This window comes from Gossypium arboreum, chromosome 10 (genome assembly GCF_025698485.1).
Source record: "Gossypium arboreum isolate Shixiya-1 chromosome 10, ASM2569848v2, whole genome shotgun sequence".
Lineage (NCBI taxonomy): Eukaryota > Viridiplantae > Streptophyta > Magnoliopsida > Malvales > Malvaceae > Gossypium > Gossypium arboreum.
In genome coordinates this window covers 129,532,841-129,552,725 of record NC_069079.1, presented here as the reverse complement: position 1 = coordinate 129,552,725, position 19,885 = coordinate 129,532,841, and the positions used below count along the sequence as shown (strand labels likewise).

At 30.9% G+C, this 19,885-nt stretch overlaps 3 protein-coding genes across 5 annotated transcripts; 2 read left to right on the top strand and 1 right to left on the bottom strand.

Moving 5' to 3' along the window:
- Nucleotides 1-2,882: 2,882 nt before the first annotated feature.
- On the bottom strand, nt 2,883-4,217 carry LOC108483505 (protein SRC2 homolog). Its single transcript, XM_017786951.2, has one exon. It carries the CDS (start codon nt 4,013-4,015, stop codon nt 3,098-3,100), a length of 918 nt encoding a protein of 305 aa, XP_017642440.1. The 5' UTR covers nt 4,016-4,217; the 3' UTR covers nt 2,883-3,097.
- Nucleotides 4,218-5,513: 1,296 nt separating this feature from the next.
- On the top strand, nt 5,514-10,130 carry LOC108480398 (peroxisomal nicotinamide adenine dinucleotide carrier-like). The gene is made up of 11 exons (XM_017783390.2): nt 5,514-5,885; nt 5,980-6,057; nt 6,383-6,457; nt 7,597-7,727; nt 7,904-7,958; nt 8,188-8,298; nt 8,574-8,642; nt 8,710-8,817; nt 8,924-8,992; nt 9,142-9,196; nt 9,756-10,130. The coding sequence occupies exons 1-11, from the start codon at nt 5,805-5,807 to the stop codon at nt 9,947-9,949; spliced, it is 1,026 nt and encodes a 341-aa protein (XP_017638879.1). The 5' UTR covers nt 5,514-5,804; the 3' UTR covers nt 9,950-10,130.
- Nucleotides 10,131-13,416: 3,286 nt separating this feature from the next.
- Nucleotides 13,417-16,595, top strand: LOC108480525 (signal peptidase complex subunit 2). 3 transcript variants are annotated; one of them, XM_053019632.1, is made up of 6 exons: nt 13,417-13,599; nt 13,716-13,871; nt 14,561-14,638; nt 15,739-15,881; nt 15,964-16,069; nt 16,376-16,595. In XM_053019632.1, exons 1-5 carry the CDS (start codon nt 13,498-13,500, stop codon nt 16,058-16,060), a joined length of 576 nt encoding a protein of 191 aa, XP_052875592.1. In that variant the 5' UTR covers nt 13,417-13,497; the 3' UTR covers nt 16,061-16,069; nt 16,376-16,595. The 3 variants fall into 3 exon arrangements, with proteins under 3 accessions (XP_052875592.1, XP_052875591.1, XP_052875590.1); XM_053019631.1 differs by having other exon boundaries at nt 16,370-16,595; XM_053019630.1 differs by lacking the exon at nt 16,376-16,595 and having other exon boundaries at nt 15,964-16,284.
- The last annotated feature ends 3,290 nt before the right edge of the window (nt 16,596-19,885 follow it).

The following is a 19,885-nucleotide window of genomic DNA, read 5'->3' as shown; positions in this document are numbered from 1 at the left end:
AAACTAGTTGTATAGTTAATTAAGTTTCGGTTAAGTGAATTTGCTCGAATTAAGAGTAATTAGGTATAAGGATTAAATTGCATATAGGATGAAAGTTAAATTATAGATTAAAGAATAATTAAAGGGACTAAAAAGGAATTATACCTTTGCTTTTTTAGTAATACGGCATTAGGAAATCTGTAAATCTATTATATATATTATAATAATTAAAGTTATCTTAAGTATTAAAAATATATATTATATAATAATAAATCAATTACCAAGCAAATTAAAAAGAAAGAAAAGAGAAAAGAAGGAGAGGCAAGCTAGGGCTCCAAAATTTTCAAAATTTAATTGGTTAGTCAATTTAGTCCTCTTTTTTTTTTTGTAATTTTCATGTTTTTAAAATCCCAATGTTAAGTATTACCCGACCCATGTTGAAATTTTAGCATTGATTAAGTTTTAAAAGATTGCTAATGTTGAATAATTTTAGTATTAAGTATTAAACTGATAGATTTTTAAATTAGAAGTGAAAAAGATTAAATTGTAAAATAAATTGTAAATTTTAAGTAATAAAGATTAAATTGTGAAAAAATTAAAATTTAAGGATTTAAGTGAAAATTGGGAGTTAAATTTAATTTAAAGTGAAATTTGTATGAAAATATTTTATACAAATCTTCAAATTTGAATGATTAATTTTTTTTTTTTTTTTTGGTAGAAAAGAACTTAGGACTAGCCTAAGGGAACAAGAAGATTACACCCTTTTTACCAAGGGCAGTCGAGAAACAAAACCGGCAAGATCCTGAAGAGGCATTGATGTCAAACCACCATGAAACATGGAGGACAAAGAGGAGGTCAGGAGCACCCTCCCACCATTCCAGCGACTAACCTCAAACAACTTACACTTAAATTGCCTTCAAATCAACTTACAAGCTAACATAATTAACTAAAAAGATAGTTCTCTTTTGTTCTAAAGTTCAATGTAAGGTCAAACACCCCAGACAAATTGCAAAGCCTAAGACAACAACTTGTGACAATGTGAGAGCTAAACAGTTAAAAACATACCTGGGAAACAACACGAACCGGTGCGGAGAAGAACAATCTAGGTGAAAGATGTAACAAGCCAATGAAAGAACTCGTTTCTGGTTCATATTACCTCAGTGTCCAACTGTGAGTGTCGGATCCACATATTCAACACTCACAAGATCGTAGTAGCAAATACGTGTCCAACTTTAAAACACCCATTTAACATAAATTTATGAATATAGCCTGGTCCTTGACCTATTACTCCCTAACTATACCTCTCCTTTTCCATAAAAAACATGATTAAATTACCTTAATAAGATGTTATAGGCAGTATTGTAGTATGTAATTCAGCTCAATTCCCTACTAAATTCCCAACATTTGCCATCAACATGATTTTAAAATACCATAGTCATACACAAATCACAAGCAAAACTCATTCTACCATAGTCTTATACGGTGTTGTCAACGGTGCAAGGTGCACTGTAAACGTTAGAACCCTTATATTGCCTCGGGTGCAAGGCGCAAAAAGACTAGCCTGAGTGAAGTAAAGCGCAATATACATATGTGCAATATACATATGTGCATTTTTGGTGTCTGCACACACAAACATATATGTATATATATAGCTTAAGATATATAATAAACTCTACAGTGTGGTCTTTATCTACAACATATGCATTTTATTTATTGGTCAATATACATGATTTCTTATGATCCATGTCTGCTGCTGAACACTCATGATTGAGAAGTACAGAGTTTAATACCGTGCCTTTCTTACTAGCAAAGGTATATCAAATGAAAAAAGTGAAAAATAGAAGAAAGTAAAGAGAACTTCAATGAGGCGGTTTTTTCTTAATGCCTATAGTCTTACAAAAAAGTGCGCCTAGGCACACTGCACATGCATCTGATTAAATGAGCCTCACCTGAAAGGGTCTAACACACTTCTATTATCTAATGCTCAGGCACAAGGCACCAGAGTGCCTAGGTGCACACCTTGACAACACTGATCTACTAAATGCGTTGCATCCAGTTCAACATATGCAGATAAAAGTCTTTTTTTGTATAGCTAAAGCTCTCAAAGCATACTTCCCAAATATCTGTCATTCCCTCTTGACTCTGTTTTACAAACTCTACAGGTCACAGTCATATAATTCTAAGAGATAAAGCACAACAAAAAACAACCACCTAGATCAAGATAAAAGCACAGATTATAACACAAACCAATCTCACACATGAGAAAATCACAGACTACAACAAAAAGCAATCTCACACATAAGCAGACTTTCAAATTAACATATAGATATAGGGAACAGTTAGATGGAATAAAAATCAGATATCAGGTGATCCGAATTAATAACATATTCCTAACTTTTAAAAGAAATATGAAACAGAAATCAATGGATGAAGATATCATTAAAGTAAAATGTAGTGAGTATTAGATACGAAATAATTAGATCTCTACTTACTGCCTATCGCATGAGCACCAATGCTGCAAACTAAAACAATTAGGCTGAATGAAGTCCACCACTGATCCTATGAATTAAAACCAATCAATATCGATACAAAACCATTATTGTAACTGTATAGAATTAATCATGAATCTTAATATCTGAATTTTGGTACCCACCACATCCTCCAGCTGCCTTCAACTTGATAACAAACATATAATCGCATAAAGATCACATTCTATCATAATCTTATAAATGCATCTAGTTCAACATAAGCAAAGCACGATGAAGCAAGCAGTGTGAATCACACAGTGTCAATCCTAATTTCCAAGTTCAATCGCCAATGATCATATTCAATAAAGCCAGAAAGAAACCATTCAATAATTAACTAACAAAAACTAAAAGATTAAACATAAAACGAACAGAAAATGTTAAAACTTAGATTTATTCTTGAAGCAGAAGAAATTAGCACATAATAAACATCAACAACTTGTTCTCAGCTCACATTTTATTTGGTCATTTTAATCCCAAACTTAAAAGCACAGACACGTTATCAGATCACAAATTATATACACAAATATCTATAAATATAAGCCATGATCATCATAACCTTCATCACCATCATCATTGCCTTAAAAAACCCATCAATATTCTGGGCGATGATAATCACCATAATCATCCCTTTCCTTTGAAGTCACTTCATGCTCAACCCTTTCACCAATCTTTTCTTCTTCGTATTTCAATCCTTCTTCTAACGCCATTCCACCTAAAGCCCCTGCAACCGCTCCAACAGCTAATCCAGTTCCTACCCCAATTTTAGAACCTCCCCGAGGCTTCTGATCGTACGGCGAGTAATCTACTGGCGCCGATGGGGTTCCATAGCTGGAAGCTCGTTCGAAGAAAGGACGTGGAGGCATGGGCGGTAGCGGAGACGAATAGTAATGGCCGGAATAGTAGGGAGGGTAACCCTCGGGGATAGAGGAGTAAGGCGGATTTGGCGGAGGAGGAGAGGATGACGGTGGAGGAGGCGGCGGGGGAAGAGAAACGTAAGGCGGAGCAGAATATCTTGGGGGAGGAGGGGCATTTGTGTAATAATAGCTAGGAGGCGAAAAATGGTAATCATGAGGTGGAGGAAGAGGACGTTCCCGGATCCCAAGTTTCAACCGGATCTTACCTTGGGGACGACCCGAGGGTCGAAGCAAAGAAAAGGTTCGGATCTTCGAACCATCATCCGGGTCGGGTAATTCCTTGAGCTCAACCCGGAGAGTAGCCACCAAAGGCTTCGGAGTTTCAGAGGGTTTGGAATGAAAGATCTCGAGGGTCAAAACGATTTCGTGTGGAGGAACAACAAGGGGAAGGGTGAAACGCTCATTCCAGACCGGTCGAGTTGAGCCAGAATCGTCCGACCGGGTTGATAAACGTCGGTCTGGATCAACCCAGAAGACTGCATAGGGTTTTAGATCGCCGTTTTGCCAGTTGACGTTCTTTAGATGCTTGGCTGACACGATCGTCAAGTCGAGGTCAAGTGGTCTCGGTGGCGGAGGTCGAGAGTGAGTAGCCATGACGGTAGTGGTGGTGGCGCTGGTCGTTGCTTTTGGTTGGTGGTGATGCTAACGTGCACCGGATAACTTCGGTGCGTAGGATAGCTGGAATATTTTTTGAAAGAATTTTGAGAGTGGACAGGACTTGACAAGGGGGTATGGATTTGCTTAAGTTTTAGGAAGTGGAGAAAAGAAAAAGAGCAGTGAAATGACGATTTTAACCTTAGTGGTTGGCTGGTTTTTATTAAATGAGATCGACGAATCGTATACTTTTAGTTTTGGTAATATTTTATAAAAGGTCCCTGTATGTTTTACGTTTTTTTACTATAATCCAATCATTTTTAATTGTTCTACTTATCGAAATGCGAACTTTTAGCAAAATAAAGAGGTGTTTCGGTGCATCGTTTTGGATTTATTACTATTTTTTAAAAATATTTATATATGTAAGTAAAAATATGTACAAATATTATATAATGAAATTAAATAAATATTAACTAAAAATACGTATATAACATATTCTTTAATAAGCTTCACATATAATTACAAGTTATCATTAAACAATTTTAAAAAATAAACAAAAAATTCACATAAATTAAACAATAAGATCATCTTATATCTTACATATTACAATATATAACTCAAGAAATTCAACATAAATAATAAAAGGATTAAATTTATTTTTGTACCGATTAGTACGAATGAAATCAATTGATACACATCGGTATGGTCGATATTGATTAGAATTTGTATTTGAATAGAGCCCAGAGTTTATTGTTCCAATTTACTACTAGAACGAAACTTTTGGATAATATAGACATTATTGGAATAGAATTGACTACCTTAATTTTTAGTTTTGAAATTATTTTTGTCATTAATTGTGATACATAATTTAAAGTGACTGTAAAGATTAAATTATAAAATTTATTAAAGCACAGGGACAATTAATTTTAACCTTTTAATTTATAATAAGAGTTAATTACACCAAATATCTCAAATTATGATTTTTATTTTAAATTTGTCTTTAAATTTTAAATCATTCTAATTACATCCTAAACTATTAATGTTATGTTAATTAGGTTCTTGAGTTACTAAAATCGTTAATTTAACTATTAAATAACATATCAAATCTTATGTGACATAATTTAAAATAAAATATTAAAGAAAAATATTTTAAAAATATTAATTTTGAGATTTTCAAGCTTTTGTAAAAGTTTTATCGTCCACTTTTTTTCTTTTTTTTAAATTTTACTTTATTTTTAGATTTTACTTTAAAAGTTACGTGACAACGTTCTATTTAAAAAATTCATTTTAAATTCAGTTACATAACCTTGATGTTTCTTTTAACTGTTTTAATAATGAAAGGACATGATTGATATAATATTAATAGTTTAGAGACATAATTAAAATATTTTGTAATTTGAAAACCAATTTAGAGTAAGATCATAGTTTGAGGATGTCTGATACAATTAACTCTAATAATAATCACGTCATAATTGTGTATAGTCCAATTAAATTCATAAATTTTTTAATATTTTGAAGAAAAAAAAATCCAAAATCCCTTTCATTTGCTTTCTTAAAGGGAACGAAAACAAGCAAAAGAAAAAAGAAAATTGCAATGTCTTGTACGCTTCTTCGCTAGTCGCTACATACAAAGTCACAGATACCCTCCGCTGTTTCTCTTCTTTTTTTTTTTTTCCCTCTCTTTCTTTCATTTTCCCTCTCCAAAAATCCTTAGATCTCTTTAACACGTCTTCAAACACCAAATTTTCTCGAGAAAGTTTTTAGTTTTTTTCTCGGGGATCAAAAAACGATGTCGGACGCTTTAATTAATGGACTAGCTGGAGCCGGTGGAGGGATCATAGCTCAAATCATCACATATCCTCTTCAAACTGTACGATTCTCTTCTTCTTCTTTTTTTACTTCCGTTTTCAAATTCAAAATTTTCTAATTAAATTTATTTTACTCTTTTTTGCTTTGACCTGCAGGTAAATGCTCGTCAACAAACAGAGCGTGATCTCAAGAGAGAGAAACGGAAAGTCGGCACCATTGAACAAATGTGCCAGGTTTTTTTTTCCTCAAATAGTTGACGGCTTTACGTTATAGTTAGCGGAAAGTTCTGAATATTTAACGGAATATGCTTTTTGAGCTGTTTTAAGTTAGCCACTGTTTACTTGTTTGATTTTTCAACTTTCTTTTTTGAATATTAGTAATTAGATTATTACTGATGTTGCATCTTAACGATTTCCTTTATTATTATTATTATTATTATTATTATTATTATCATCATCAATTTTTGGTTTTGATTTTGCAGTAACAAGTGAAGAGTGTTAGTAATTTCGTGTTTAGTTTTGATTTTATTTTATTTTTTTGGCTCATTTTTGTTAATAGGTTGCAAAACAAGAAGGATGGGAACGGTTATATGGAGGCTTAACGCCTTCTTTAGTTGGTACAGCTGCTTCTCAGGTGATAACCTTTTAGATTTATATAGCATGATTGTTCTTGTTATTTTATTGGTTTAATTTCAGTAATGATAATGTTGCCAAGTGAAATAAATGAAATTGAATCTTCTATTAATAAGGATGGGAAGTGGGAAGTAATTTTTTCCCCTTTTACTTGTTTTACACTGTTTCATTGTTTGTTTGGTTGCTGAGAAAGTGATGGGAAAAGATAGAAGTGGATTTATGAACTTAAGAATTGTTAGAATGGACCCAGTTTAGTATTGGTAGTTCCCCCGAGGTGTTCGTGCTTTTTACCTTGAGAATCGTTCATTTTGGATGTATTCTATTTGGCAAATTGCTACTGTAAACCGGCTAAGAGAACTTACTGATAAATGCATTGCGAGTTTCAATGTAAATGATAAGTGGTCCCATGTGGGAAAATTCTAGGGTGAGCTTCACTAAAAAAAAGCTTAGGAGAAGCTTTTACCAAACTATCTAAGAATTTACTAAACCTCTTAGAAAAATTGGTCAATCCACAGAATATCGGTAAATCCTTAGATATTTTGGTGGAAGGCTAATTTTAGTAAATTCTCAGAAACATTGATAAATCTTATTTATTTTGGTAAAAGCTTTTTCTAAGTTTTTTTTAGTGAAGCTCACCCTAAAATTCCCCATTTGATGACAGATCTGTACCAGTGCTTTTTTTCTTTTCTAGATTTTTTTCTTTATTCTTTAGTTTTGTTAATATTTTTGAAAACCAATATCTTGAATACCATATTTCATGTAAAATTCAAACTGTAGCTGGAATATTTATGAAAAGAATATCAGAAATACCGTGTTCCCTAACCCAAAATGTAACTGGTATGAGATTAATTACCATACAAGTTAGGACTGACATGTTCTTATTGATGTTAAGTTGCTATTGAGCTAAATCAAATTCTTGATCACTATCTTATGAGCATGGAGCGATTTTTGTTTCTTAACTACACTCTTTATGCATGTTTTCAAACTGGATTTCTTATTGATCTATCGTTGAAATGGATTGCTTGTTTTTGGCTTTCATAAACTGTTTTTCTTTTCGTTGAGTGACTATGTAAAGTACTTGAATTCTGTTTGTTTATTTTCCTTCTGGATTCATAAGGCTTACACATTTCTATCATACAGGGTGTTTATTATTATTTCTATCAAATATTCAGGAACAAAGCTGAAACCGCAGCACTTCAAAGCCAGAAAAAAGGGATTGGTGATGGATCAGTTGGGATGCTTTCTTCACTTGTTGTAGCAGCTTTATCTGGGTAATCAAAATTTATGTGTTTCTAATGTTTGCCCCATATCAGCTTTTTAAAAGCTCTTACATGAAATTTAAAGCATATGTGCGAATTACTTTCACATAATATCCTCAATTGAGTAGTAATTTTCTCTTCTTTGTATGTCTGTGAGCTAATATATGCTTAACCATTTGTCTGTGTAGGTGCGTAAATGTTCTGTTGACAAATCCTATCTGGGTTGTTGTGACACGCATGCAGGTAAAAAATTATGCCTTGAGAAAATATGGCCCCTTGAATGTGTTCAATGTGTTCTTAATCACTGTGCCCAGCATCATTTTATGCTTACCATCTGCTATTTTGTTCTAGTTTACACAAAGAGTTGCATTTCTTTCAAGTTCTAAATTACACATGCAATTTGAGAATCTCTTTTTCTTGTTTAGTTTAACATGTTTGTTCATGTTTAAATTAAACACATATTGTAATGCAGACTCACACAAAAATCTCTAAGAAAGACCATTCTAATAGGTTGGCAACGACTTCTCCAGAGGAAACAGCTCTTCCGGTCATTGAGCCTCTTTCTTATGGAACGAACCATGTGGTATGCACAGTCACTTCATCTATATTGTTCTTCATGTAATTCACTTATTGAAACTCATACAAGTTATCTCAAGGCGGTGAAAACAGCAATGGTCATATTATATTATAAATATTTTCTTATTGTTTGGACATGGAGTTTCGTTTTATTATACTGGCCTGGTCAGTACTCATAAATATCTTAAAATTTTGGATTTCTTACTTTGAATCTTTGTTCTTATTGATTTCAACTAAAATGTTAGATTTTCTTACATGCTTTTGCAAATGGAGTACTTGTAGATTCAAGAAGTCTATGATGAAGCTGGATTATTGGGTTTCTGGAAAGGTGTATTCCCAACACTGATAATGGTATGTAAGACGTGACCCTTCCATCTTTTATGCATGTTTCATTGATTGTTCTTGATGTTTCTCTCAGGTGAGCAATCCGTCTATACAATTTATGCTGTATGAAACGATGTTGAAGAAGTTGAAGAAAAGACGAGCTCTTAGTAAGCAGGGCAACAATGGAGTAACTGCTTTGGAGGTTGACTCTGAGTTAATCTCCCTTTACTAATAATCATGTCAGCATTCCTTGAGAATTTCGTCTTCTCTAGATTTTAATCTCAGCACGAACTGTCCAATTATTCTAGATATTTCTTCTTGGAGCTTTGGCCAAACTTGGAGCTACCGTTGTGACATATCCTCTTCTCGTTGTAAAGGTATGATTGTATGACATGTAGACATGCATTTTTCTGAAGAGAAAACTTGTTCTTGACCATTCTGAATCAATTTTATGAATCAATGTCTTAGAAGACTACGAAATAAAGAAAAAATGCGTTCTTTCCCATTTCCTTGTTGCTTTTTACAGTCAAGGCTTCAAGCTAAACAGGTTACAACCGGGGACAAACGGCATCATTACAAAGGTACAAATCATTATCTCAAGTTTACATTATACTAATATTTGAACAATTAGCGGTAAAAGTATCATAAAGGCCTCTGTATTAAGAGTCAGATTGTATTTTACACCATTTACTCAAAAAATGAGCAAATTAGTCATTGTATGTTAAATTGAAAAGTAAATTGGTTCTTTATGTTAAAAACTGGCTTGGCTTGGTTAATGGAATAACCATGCAGTTACACGTGGCATGCTTATGCAGATGTACAAGAACTAATTTTTAACAATAAAAATAAATAAAATTTTTAACAAAATGACTAGTTTGCTATTTGATCTAACATACAAAGACTAATTTGCCTATTTTTTTAGTAGAGGGGCAAAATGCAATCCAATTTCTAATAGAATGGTCTAACAATTAGCTCAAAACTTCTGGGGTCTTTATGTACGAACACCTAACAGTGGCAACCTGATAATGTTACTGCATCAGAGTTGGTCTTTATAAAAAAAAAGCTGATGACGAAACCATATTTCCATGTCTCGATTTTCAGATTAATTTGTTATATTTTCCATCATTTGAATCAATATAGGGACTCTGGATGCTATTCTAAAGATGATCCGATACGAAGGCTTCGCCGGTTTTTACAAAGGCATGAACACGAAAATCATACAGAGCGTTCTCGCAGCTGCCGTGTTGTTCATGGTTAAAGAGGAACTCGTCAAGGGTGTTCGATTATTGCTTATTAAAGATGGCATTAATAACATGAAACCAAAGCCTCTTTAGAGAAAAACTAGTATGCTTCTTCCCCTACTCATCCTCCATTTATTTTCAACAATTTGTTGTTTGGTCAGAAAACTATAGCATATATTTAAAAAATATATATTATAAATATTATTACTCCTTGAAATAAACCTGTAATATTTGAATGGAATTTGGAAATCCCAACATTTAATTTGTGTTCAAATTTTGTACATCAATTTTAGGTAAATTGTTTTGTTTATGAAGAACAAAGAGGGAAAACAAGAAGTAAAAAAGAAAGGTTAGAGCAAAAACCATTTCCCCTCTTTGGTGAGAGTAAAAAAGTAAATGCGAAAATAATTAAAACATAAAAAACAATGTGATCCTTTTAAAATTTAGGGTTAAAATATCTTTGTAAATTTGAATTTTAATATATGTACTATTTTAAAGAATTTAATTACTCTAGTTTTAAAATTTCAAAATTAAAGTTCAATTGTTGATATTGATAAAATTATTTTGTTGAATTCAAACTCATTTAACATTTTTATTACATGATTATTAAGTGAGTTTTTATATTTTAATGGTGTTTAAATTTTAAAATTTAAAAATTAAAAATTAAATACTTAAAATAAAGTTACAGAGGTTAAATTTTAAATTTATAAAATTACAATAATTGATAACATTTTAATCAAAATTTAAATCTCTCTTTAAATTTGATTTCTAGACTATTAATTTTATGATAATTATTCATACACTTCTTTTTTTAAAATGAAATAATATGATACGTTAAATACCTCTTAAAGAATTTAAAGTACCAATCTAAAGGTGAATTTGTTAATAAAGTCAAAAGTAAATAGGCCAATCTTCATAATGTTAAATAAAATAGACAGGTCAAGATCATGTGCAGCAGTCCCTAGAGGAAATGAATTAAACAGAAAAATAAACCACACAATGAACATGGATGGGTTCAAAATAGGGGTGTGCAAAATTTGTGTAAAATCGAAAAAATTCGGTTGGGGTCGATTAATAATTTTTTGAGTTTTTGGTTAACAGTTAATTCGGTTTGAAACTGTTCGGTTAACCGACAAAAATTAATAAACAAAATTATAATATATAAATAGCTCACTATTCACTCAAACTCAATCTAACATAAACTCAAATACCTAATTTAATATATATTAACCCAAGTACCCAACCCAACCCAATTATAAAAGTTACAAATAATTTAATAAATAAAAATAAAAATCTAAAACTAAAAATAAAAATAAAAAACATATAATTATATACAAATAATTTCGTTAATTCGATTAATTCGGTTAATTTGAGTAATTCGGGTAATTCGGGTAATTCTGTTAATTCGATTAATTCGGTTAATTTTATACTTATTTTAACCAAAAATTAAAAAAAATATAATTTTCGGTTAATCGGTTAACCGACCGAATTAACTGAAAAATTTTTGGTTCGGTTAATTTTTTTGAAAAAATTTCGGCTCGGTTAATGGTTAAAAATTTTAAAAGGTTGGTTAATTCAGTTAATGTTATTTCAAAATATATCAAATAATTCAAATTTTATTATTTCTAAATTTATTAAATATATTATATAAAAGTAAAATAATAATTTCAAAATATCAAAACAGAAGAATGCGAATAAATATTAAAATTATATTGTAGCCTCTTTATAAACAAATAAACAAAAAATCACGCCTCGTAATCTCTCTCCCACCATTAAAAAATTAACATATACATTCAAAGTAAATTAATTTAAAATTTAGAATGATTCGAAGTTTTATCATCCCAATTTTGCCTTATTTATACCCAAAATTATTTTGATGATGATGATGATGTAAGAGATTAGAACAAGGCCATACCTCCTCAACGTTTATTGGAAGTAGAGCTTTATCAATAGCCTCTGGTGTCCATATCTTGATGCCCTCATCTCCACGGCTAACCAAAGCTGTGGCATGTGGATGAGACTCCATACATTTAACCCCACGCTTATTTGCTTTTATTACTTGAATAAGCTATTCTCCTTTCTTCTTCCAAATAAATATCTGGCCAAACCAGTCAGATTCACTAACCTCGTACTCCGATTTAGGTCCAAAGAAGCTCACATTCTCCACAACTCAGAAGCTCCATGTCGCTTGTAAACTTGAGGAGTAGCTTTTTCAACAGCTTCAGTTCCACTGTGTCCCAACCCCATATTCCTGGTAAAGAGATAAATGGATTTATCACGGTATGATACGAGAACCTCACTATCATCTGAAATGGCCAAGCCTTCTACTCCAAATTGACGATCATCAATCGACTGAGGGATGGAAATAATCTACAGATTGACCAAAATCAGTTGAGCTATCACACTTATATTTGCGGATATCATAAAGGCGAGTATACCCATCCGATCCCGCAACTACAAAGAGATTTGGGTTCCTTGGATCAACATCAATAGCTTTGAGATAAGCCCTGTGATCATCACTTTGATAGCACGTAAAAAGTTCTTTCTAAGATCAATCTGAAAAGGCAATAGTATAAAAGGACTCTGCAAGTCAATTGTGCTAAAGTACAGACAAAAACTTATGAGTTTGATTCCCAGAATTTAGTCTTTCTTTTATTTTTTTTTATTTAATGAATAACATCTAAATGACAACACTCTAAAAAAATTTACATGATCGATTTTAAATCACATAAAATCTATACGCAAGAAAAAAAAAGTGTCGACTTTCATAATGCCTCTATAAAACAATTTTGAAAAACCTTACAACTCTGAAGCCTAACATATTTATTTATTTCAACATTTATGTGTATAATACTTTATATTAAAGATGCCATATAACCAATTTATTGCTATTATTTTTATGGCAATATCAATAAGACTTCAAATACTAAATTAAAAGAGTAAAAGGTTAAATCTTAGGATTAAAAGTATAAATATTAAATTTTAAACTTGTGAAAAGTATAGGTACTACAAGAATGATTAGACCAAAATCAAGTTATAATAGCTAGATCATCATAGAACAAAACAGAATAACATGAGAATGGAGATTATATTCTCCTATACAAGACAACTTTTTTATGTCCAATAGTCATTTGATGAGAGAAAACAAGTAAAACATCACAAAAGAAGAAAAGAAAAAGAACTAATTCCACTTGGCGTATAATCAACCCTAGCCCAGAGTGAATATTTTCAAGTTCAAGTTTAACTTAAAATTAGAAACTCAATATTTAACTTAAACTTAATCAAATATAAAATAAAAAATAACATATTACAAAACTAGAAACGAGCTTAGTTCAAAATTTCAATGTGCTTAAATCTGACTCATTTTTTAAACAAGTTTAATTTTTTGCTCAAATCTATTTTTAAAGTTTAATATTTTGTTTAAAGCTTTTTAAATTTTGAATAAATTTACGAGCTTTGACAGGTAGTTGGACCCTTAAAAAGATTTATGAAAATCATACTATTTAAAAAAAAATGGCCCAAAAAGCAAACGACGTCGTCTAACCACTCCATAAGCCCCTATATAAACCTTGACTTCTCTATTTTTGTGCCAGTCTCCTCCAGTCTCAGAATACCAGCAACGCTTATTTTCCTCCATAAAGATGCAAGAAAAAAAAGCAGAAACCGCAAATAAAAATGCGAAGAAGGCGAATCTATTGGATCACGGCTCCATCAAACACATCCTCGATGAATCCGTCACTGAGGTAAAAAGAAATTGAGTGAAAAAAAAAATACGAATCAAAACAACCCTAGATCCATTAATTTTCAAAATCACAGTTTAATTTTTGAATAATTATATCTCCATTATTTTTTGGAATAGATTGTGAAGAGTCGCGGATATGTAGAAGATGTGAGGATGAGCAATATCAGATTATTGCTTGGAACTATTATTATTGTAATCGCTCTTGTTGCTCAATTTTACAAAAAGAAGTTCCCCGAAAACCGTGATTTCCTCATCGGTTGCATCGTATTATATCCTTTTTTTTTCGAATTAACCTTTTTTATACATAATTTTTGTTTTGGTTTATTGTAATTGCTAGATGAATTGTGTTTAAGCATGGTAATTTTGGATTGAATTGCTACATATATATATATAACTTGAAACTGCGATGATAAACTGGATAGAATCTAAATTAGGTTCTGTTTTGCTTTTAATTTTGGTATTTGATAGAAACAAGTAGTATTATTATCAAGTGTTATAAATATAATACAGATCTGAAAATAATTATCCATGTGAAAGTGAAATTAGGGTCATAAAAAGGTTCAATTTTGAACTTTAATTGTGTGAAATTACATTAGCTTTTGTAACCAAATGGACCTTATGTTTTTACATTCTAGATATGTACTGAGTAGCAAAAGCGGCAACTAGACTGAGTTTTAGATTGCTAAATATATTTAATTTTGTCTGTCATCTGATCATATATGAACTAAATTCTGTTGAAATTCCCATCTGTTCTTCTTTGTTTCTTGTGACGAGATGCGAAAACAATGACAATCTTTTTGTCTTAATACTTGAAACTGAAACCAATTACTTAAGTGTACCTGCTACTAAGAAAAGATGGTGCTAACCTAGTTTCCCTTTTTTCCCTTCCTTTTATTGGCAACTAAAGAATGTAATCATTATGTTATTTTCATGTTTCTTTGATCCTTGACTCTGGCAAATATATAGTTTTCAATGGAGTACTCCAGCTGGTCATATACACTAAGGAAAAGAATGCAATTCTCTTTACTTATCCTCCTGCTGTAAGTTCCTTCACTTTCTAATTAAACGTTTCCTTAAATCATATCTTGTGCTATGCATTGATCTCTTTTTCTTTAAGCTGAGATTATATTCATGTATACATGTTTAAGCCTGTGATGTTGAACTTTTCTGCATGGTTACTAATTCATGAGATTACCATCTAACTCTTATTGGCATGGCAGCATTTTTGATGCAAATTAATTGTCATCTAGCACTTTGTCTTAATTTCCATTAGAAAGTTGAAAAAATATTTGCATCATAAATGAAGTTGAAGAAAAAGAAGATTTATGATTTCATCTACTATTCTTGTGTTTTCTTTATGGTTAGACTATTGCATTTCATCCTTATCACAATGTTGCGTTTTTAGTCAATGCTTTATGCTCATAGTGATGATGTGGAATAATGCCTAGCATCCCATAGACTTCTTTATTCTTGAATATTGCCCAATCTAATGATGTTCTTCTGCCAACTCAATACAAACAAACTCCTATTCTTTCCAAACATCTATGATCTTTCAAAAAAGTTTTACGTTATTGTTGGTGCTTCTTGTGTGCCTTTGGATGGAAGGAGCTTACCAAACTGGGAAGAGGTAAAAGTACCATTATGGCCTTTATACTTGGAGCTAGATTGTATTTTGCCCCCTCTACTCAAAAAATGGGCCAATTATATCCTATACGTTGGATCAAAGAGTAAATTGGTCCTTCTGTTATAAATTTCATCCATTCCTACTGTTAAAAAACTGGCCTCTATATGCCGGCATGAGGTGCATGTGGCATGCCACATGTTACTGTTTGGTTACTATGTCAGTCATGTCAATTTTTAACTGTAGAAATTGATGAAATTTTTACAGAAATGACCGGTTTGCTCTTTGATTTAATGTACAAAGAATAATTTACCCATTTTTTAGTAGAGGGGGCAAAATACAATATGACACCAAGTACTAGGGCCTCCATGATATTTTTACGCTAGAAAGATTAGAAGTAAATCCACTATACCAATGGATCTAGTTTTCGAGGTTTCTAAGATGCCCTTCATGTGTGCTTCCATACAAAGCTAAGTGTACGTTGTTTTCCCCATCTAAGTACTGATTTCATGTTTTCAGGGATCCGTAACCAGTACTGGTTTGGTGGTCTCGTCAAAGTTACCAAGATTCTCTGATCTTTATACACTTACGATAGCAAGTGCAGATCCCAAGTCGATATCTGCAGGGAAACCGGTTGAGTTGACCAAAAGTGTTACTCAATGGTATCTCCCTTATTTCACTTCTCCCATCCCATTCACATGCCTGCAATCCCTTTTACGTTTCTAACCTGTCGAAATATTGCAGGTTCACTAAGGACGGAGTATTGGTTGAGGGCCTATTCTGGAAAGATGTCGAAACACTAATAAATGATTATGCGACAGAACCAAAGAAAAAGAAGTGATCATAGATAGTAAGCCTTACCTTGTTAGGTTATTGGTTAGACCGTGAAATCTGTCTGTTGCTGCAACCTTGATTATAGTATGTTCACCACAATCATTGGTTTGAAGATTTTAAACTAAAAACAGAAAATGAACTTTGCCCAAGGATTAGAAGACAATTTTCATCACTTATCGAACAACGATTTCTTGCTAATGAAAAAGATTTGGTTTCTTTAGTTTTATTGAATGTCGTCGTATTGTTCAAGATGGCTTTTACTTAATATACTGATGATAATTTTCGAGTAACTTTCATCCATCTTAATTGCTGTTAGGACCAGCTTTGGATGTCAAACTGCAGGTTTCACATGCCAGGTTTCACATGCCATTGGTTGCCAGCGTTTTGATGGGGTTAGCTCTTTACCATTTAATTGATTTGTTTACCTTATAGGTTATGCTACTTATATTTCTTGGATCAAATTATGGTTTTGGGTTCTCTGCATTTTAATTTGGCTGATTTGGTCTCTTTATCTTTATAATATCATCAGTTAGTTTAAATAATTCGTACCATCTCTATTAAATTGTTGATATAGATTTTGATTAAAAACATCCTTTTTATCATAAAAGGAAAAAAAAGATTCATACCAACATGATGAGTAGGAAAGGATGTTTTAAGAAAACAAATCATGTTAGCATTTTAATCGGAATATTTAGTTATTTTGGATTTGCTAATAATATTATAATAGTATAGAGATCGATTAAAGCAAACTTGAGCATGGTAGAAGGATTAAAATTATAATTTGATATTTTTTCAATAATCATAATTGATATTTTTAATGCTTTAAAATTTCTGTCGTTCATATTGTGACTGATTGAGTTGATATTATAAATCAACTCAACACTATTTCGGTAGTAAAATATCTAAAACCATTTTCAAGAAGGAAAGAAATATTAACTAAGATATTGGTGTTTTTGTTTTTATTATTTTTATGTAACATATTTAAATAAAGCAACTAAAAACTAAATGTTTAAAGATTGAATTTTTAAAAATAATTTTATTATAAATTCTGATTATATTTAATTTTTAACATAATATTTAAAATTATTTATAATTTTTTCTAATTTATAAATAAAAAATAATACTTATCTTTAACCTTAATATTAAAAAATAAAATAAAATACGTTGATTCGAAGCTAAACTGAATGGCCAGAAGGGAAACTGATCCCAATCTTTTTTTAGAAACCTTTATCGATAACATTTTTAAGTGTCGTACTTAAAAGGAGCTTCTGAACTGGATCTCATTATTAAGTAGTGTGAAGTAATCCCATGGAACATAGTCATATGGCACCAGTAACCCAGTTTGCTCAAACTCTGCACAAAGATCCATACATTTAATGCTCTATTTGTCGTTTTGTATGAATTCTCTATAATATAACCCGACCGAGTCTCTAAGTCATTTGTCATAAATTTAATATGTTCACCAATAAATGGTATTTTGGACCTACATGTCACATTCCACTTTGCACAACACTTGTGCAGATCAAATGGATGGTTTTGGGTTACCTTAATTTGATTTATAAATTTACAAATTATTTTTGGGCTTGGGTATTTTAGATTTAGGTTAATATTTTATTCATGTTATTTTAAATTTTAGCTCAGGCTTTTTAAATTATTTATTTTGGTTTGAGTAATTTTGAATTTGACTCAATTTCGAATTTGTATTAAATGAATTTGAGTTATTATCAAATGTAGTCGATTTTGTATTTAAGTTTGGATTAATCATTTTGAAATTCAAATTATAATTGATTTATTCATGTAATAATATTTTAGAGTTTATGAATATAAATATGGTACAATTAGAAATACAAATTACAAAGTAGAATCAAATCAATACTAAGTACAATTGGGTTAAGAATCAACATGACAACAACACATGATAAGATTGTTGACTCGTATATGGTAATTGTGCATGACAATTGACCCATTGGGCCAAAATTAACCATAACAACAACATACGGTGAAATTAAAGACTCCCATAAAATAATTATTTATAGTGAAACTCAAACTTGAAATTTTTTTTTGAAATATAAATTCATTAATTTATTCAAAAAATAGAACCATACAATTTAGGAGAAAAAAAAGTAAACACTCTTGTGATAGTGAAGGACAAATTCCATCAACATAGTAAATGTTTTAGCCTCAGCATCAATAGAACATTATGACTCATTGACAATTTTTTTCATCACAAATTAAACACAACATATTTGGACTAATTGTAAGCAATTAATATGATAAGGAAATTAACCCTAGATGGTCCAAAGCGTCGAGTAAAAATCGACAAAACAATTAAGCATTCACCAAACCAGAGAGGACAACAATAAAACCATCCTTAAAATCACTTGTAAAATTAAAATTACATGCATAAACACAACTAAAAAACATACTACAACAACATACAATACGAACTTAAATATTTTAAAAACCTAATATACTTGTTTAAAATTTATAAATTTTTCTCACATTCTAGTCTTTATCGAAAAAATCCAACATTTTCAAATAAATTTTCTAATAGTATTAAGTAATCAATTAGATCCACTTACATCAATAATTTATATATAAAAATTTGTTTCCATTTGCCCCTTCAACCATCAATTAAGTCACCTTAATGACCCCACTAATAACCTTTTGTCTGTCCCTAGATTTGAATCTTTTAACTCTTTAAAGCCACGAATATTCCCCCCAACTACTCAATAAAATCCATATTTACTTCCAAACTATTTTAATCAGTCCTTTTCCATTTGCTGATTGTCACTCATTGCTTTTTCTTTTCTTTTTTTTTTCTTATATTTTCTTTCCTTTTCTCACTTCCCAAACAAACAAATTAATACTTCATTATCATCGCCCCTCCCTCCCTACTGACGTGGCTTTTTCTATTTTAGTGGGGTCCGCACGACTAAAACAAAATAAAAGGTGACGTGGTCTTTTTACCAAATAATAAAGGTTTAATTTTGGCTTTAGTCCCTCTATTATGTTCTAATTTAGGGTATGATCTTTCTAATTTTATAATATTGTTAAGAAGTACAATTTAATTAAGCTGTTTGTTGTTGTTGTTCAAGTGATGATATGAATTTTTATTTATTTATTGTTATTCAATCTCATAGAGTTTGAGAATTTTCAGCTAACCTTGCTAAACCAATGCTTTATTTATTATCTGATTCTTGAATTATATTCTTTAAAAAAAATCTCCTGAATTATACTCTTTTTCTCATATTAGTACCTAATTTTTTGTCCCGTTTTAATATTTGAACTATTATACTTTTCTCATTTTATCTAAAAAGAATGTGTCGCATGTAATGTTCTTATAGGTAACTTTCTTTTTGGACAAGTTGAAATGGAAATGATAGTTTAAGTATTAATATACGATAAAAAAAAGTTTGATATCAAAATGAGAAAATGAGTATTGTTCAAAGGCAATGGCGGAGAAAAGGGGGTTGCAGGGGTTGGACCCCCTAAAATGACATTTTTTTCATTTATGACCTTTATAATTTATAAAAAAAATTAGTAATGGTAAAATTACATTTTGACCCCAAAAATAATACAAATTTAATTTAATCATTTAAAAGTTATAAAGATATAAACTATTAAAATGGTAAAATTGTATTTTTACTATCGTAAGAATATACAATTTAATTCGACCTCTAAAAAATTTTTCTAGCTTCGCCACATTTCAAATGCTAAATCATAAATTAAGTTTTAAATCGATAATAAATTTATATATCGACTATGAATCGAATACTCAAGGTTATTTAAAAAATAAAAGATATCATGATCTTAACCACAAGAACTAATA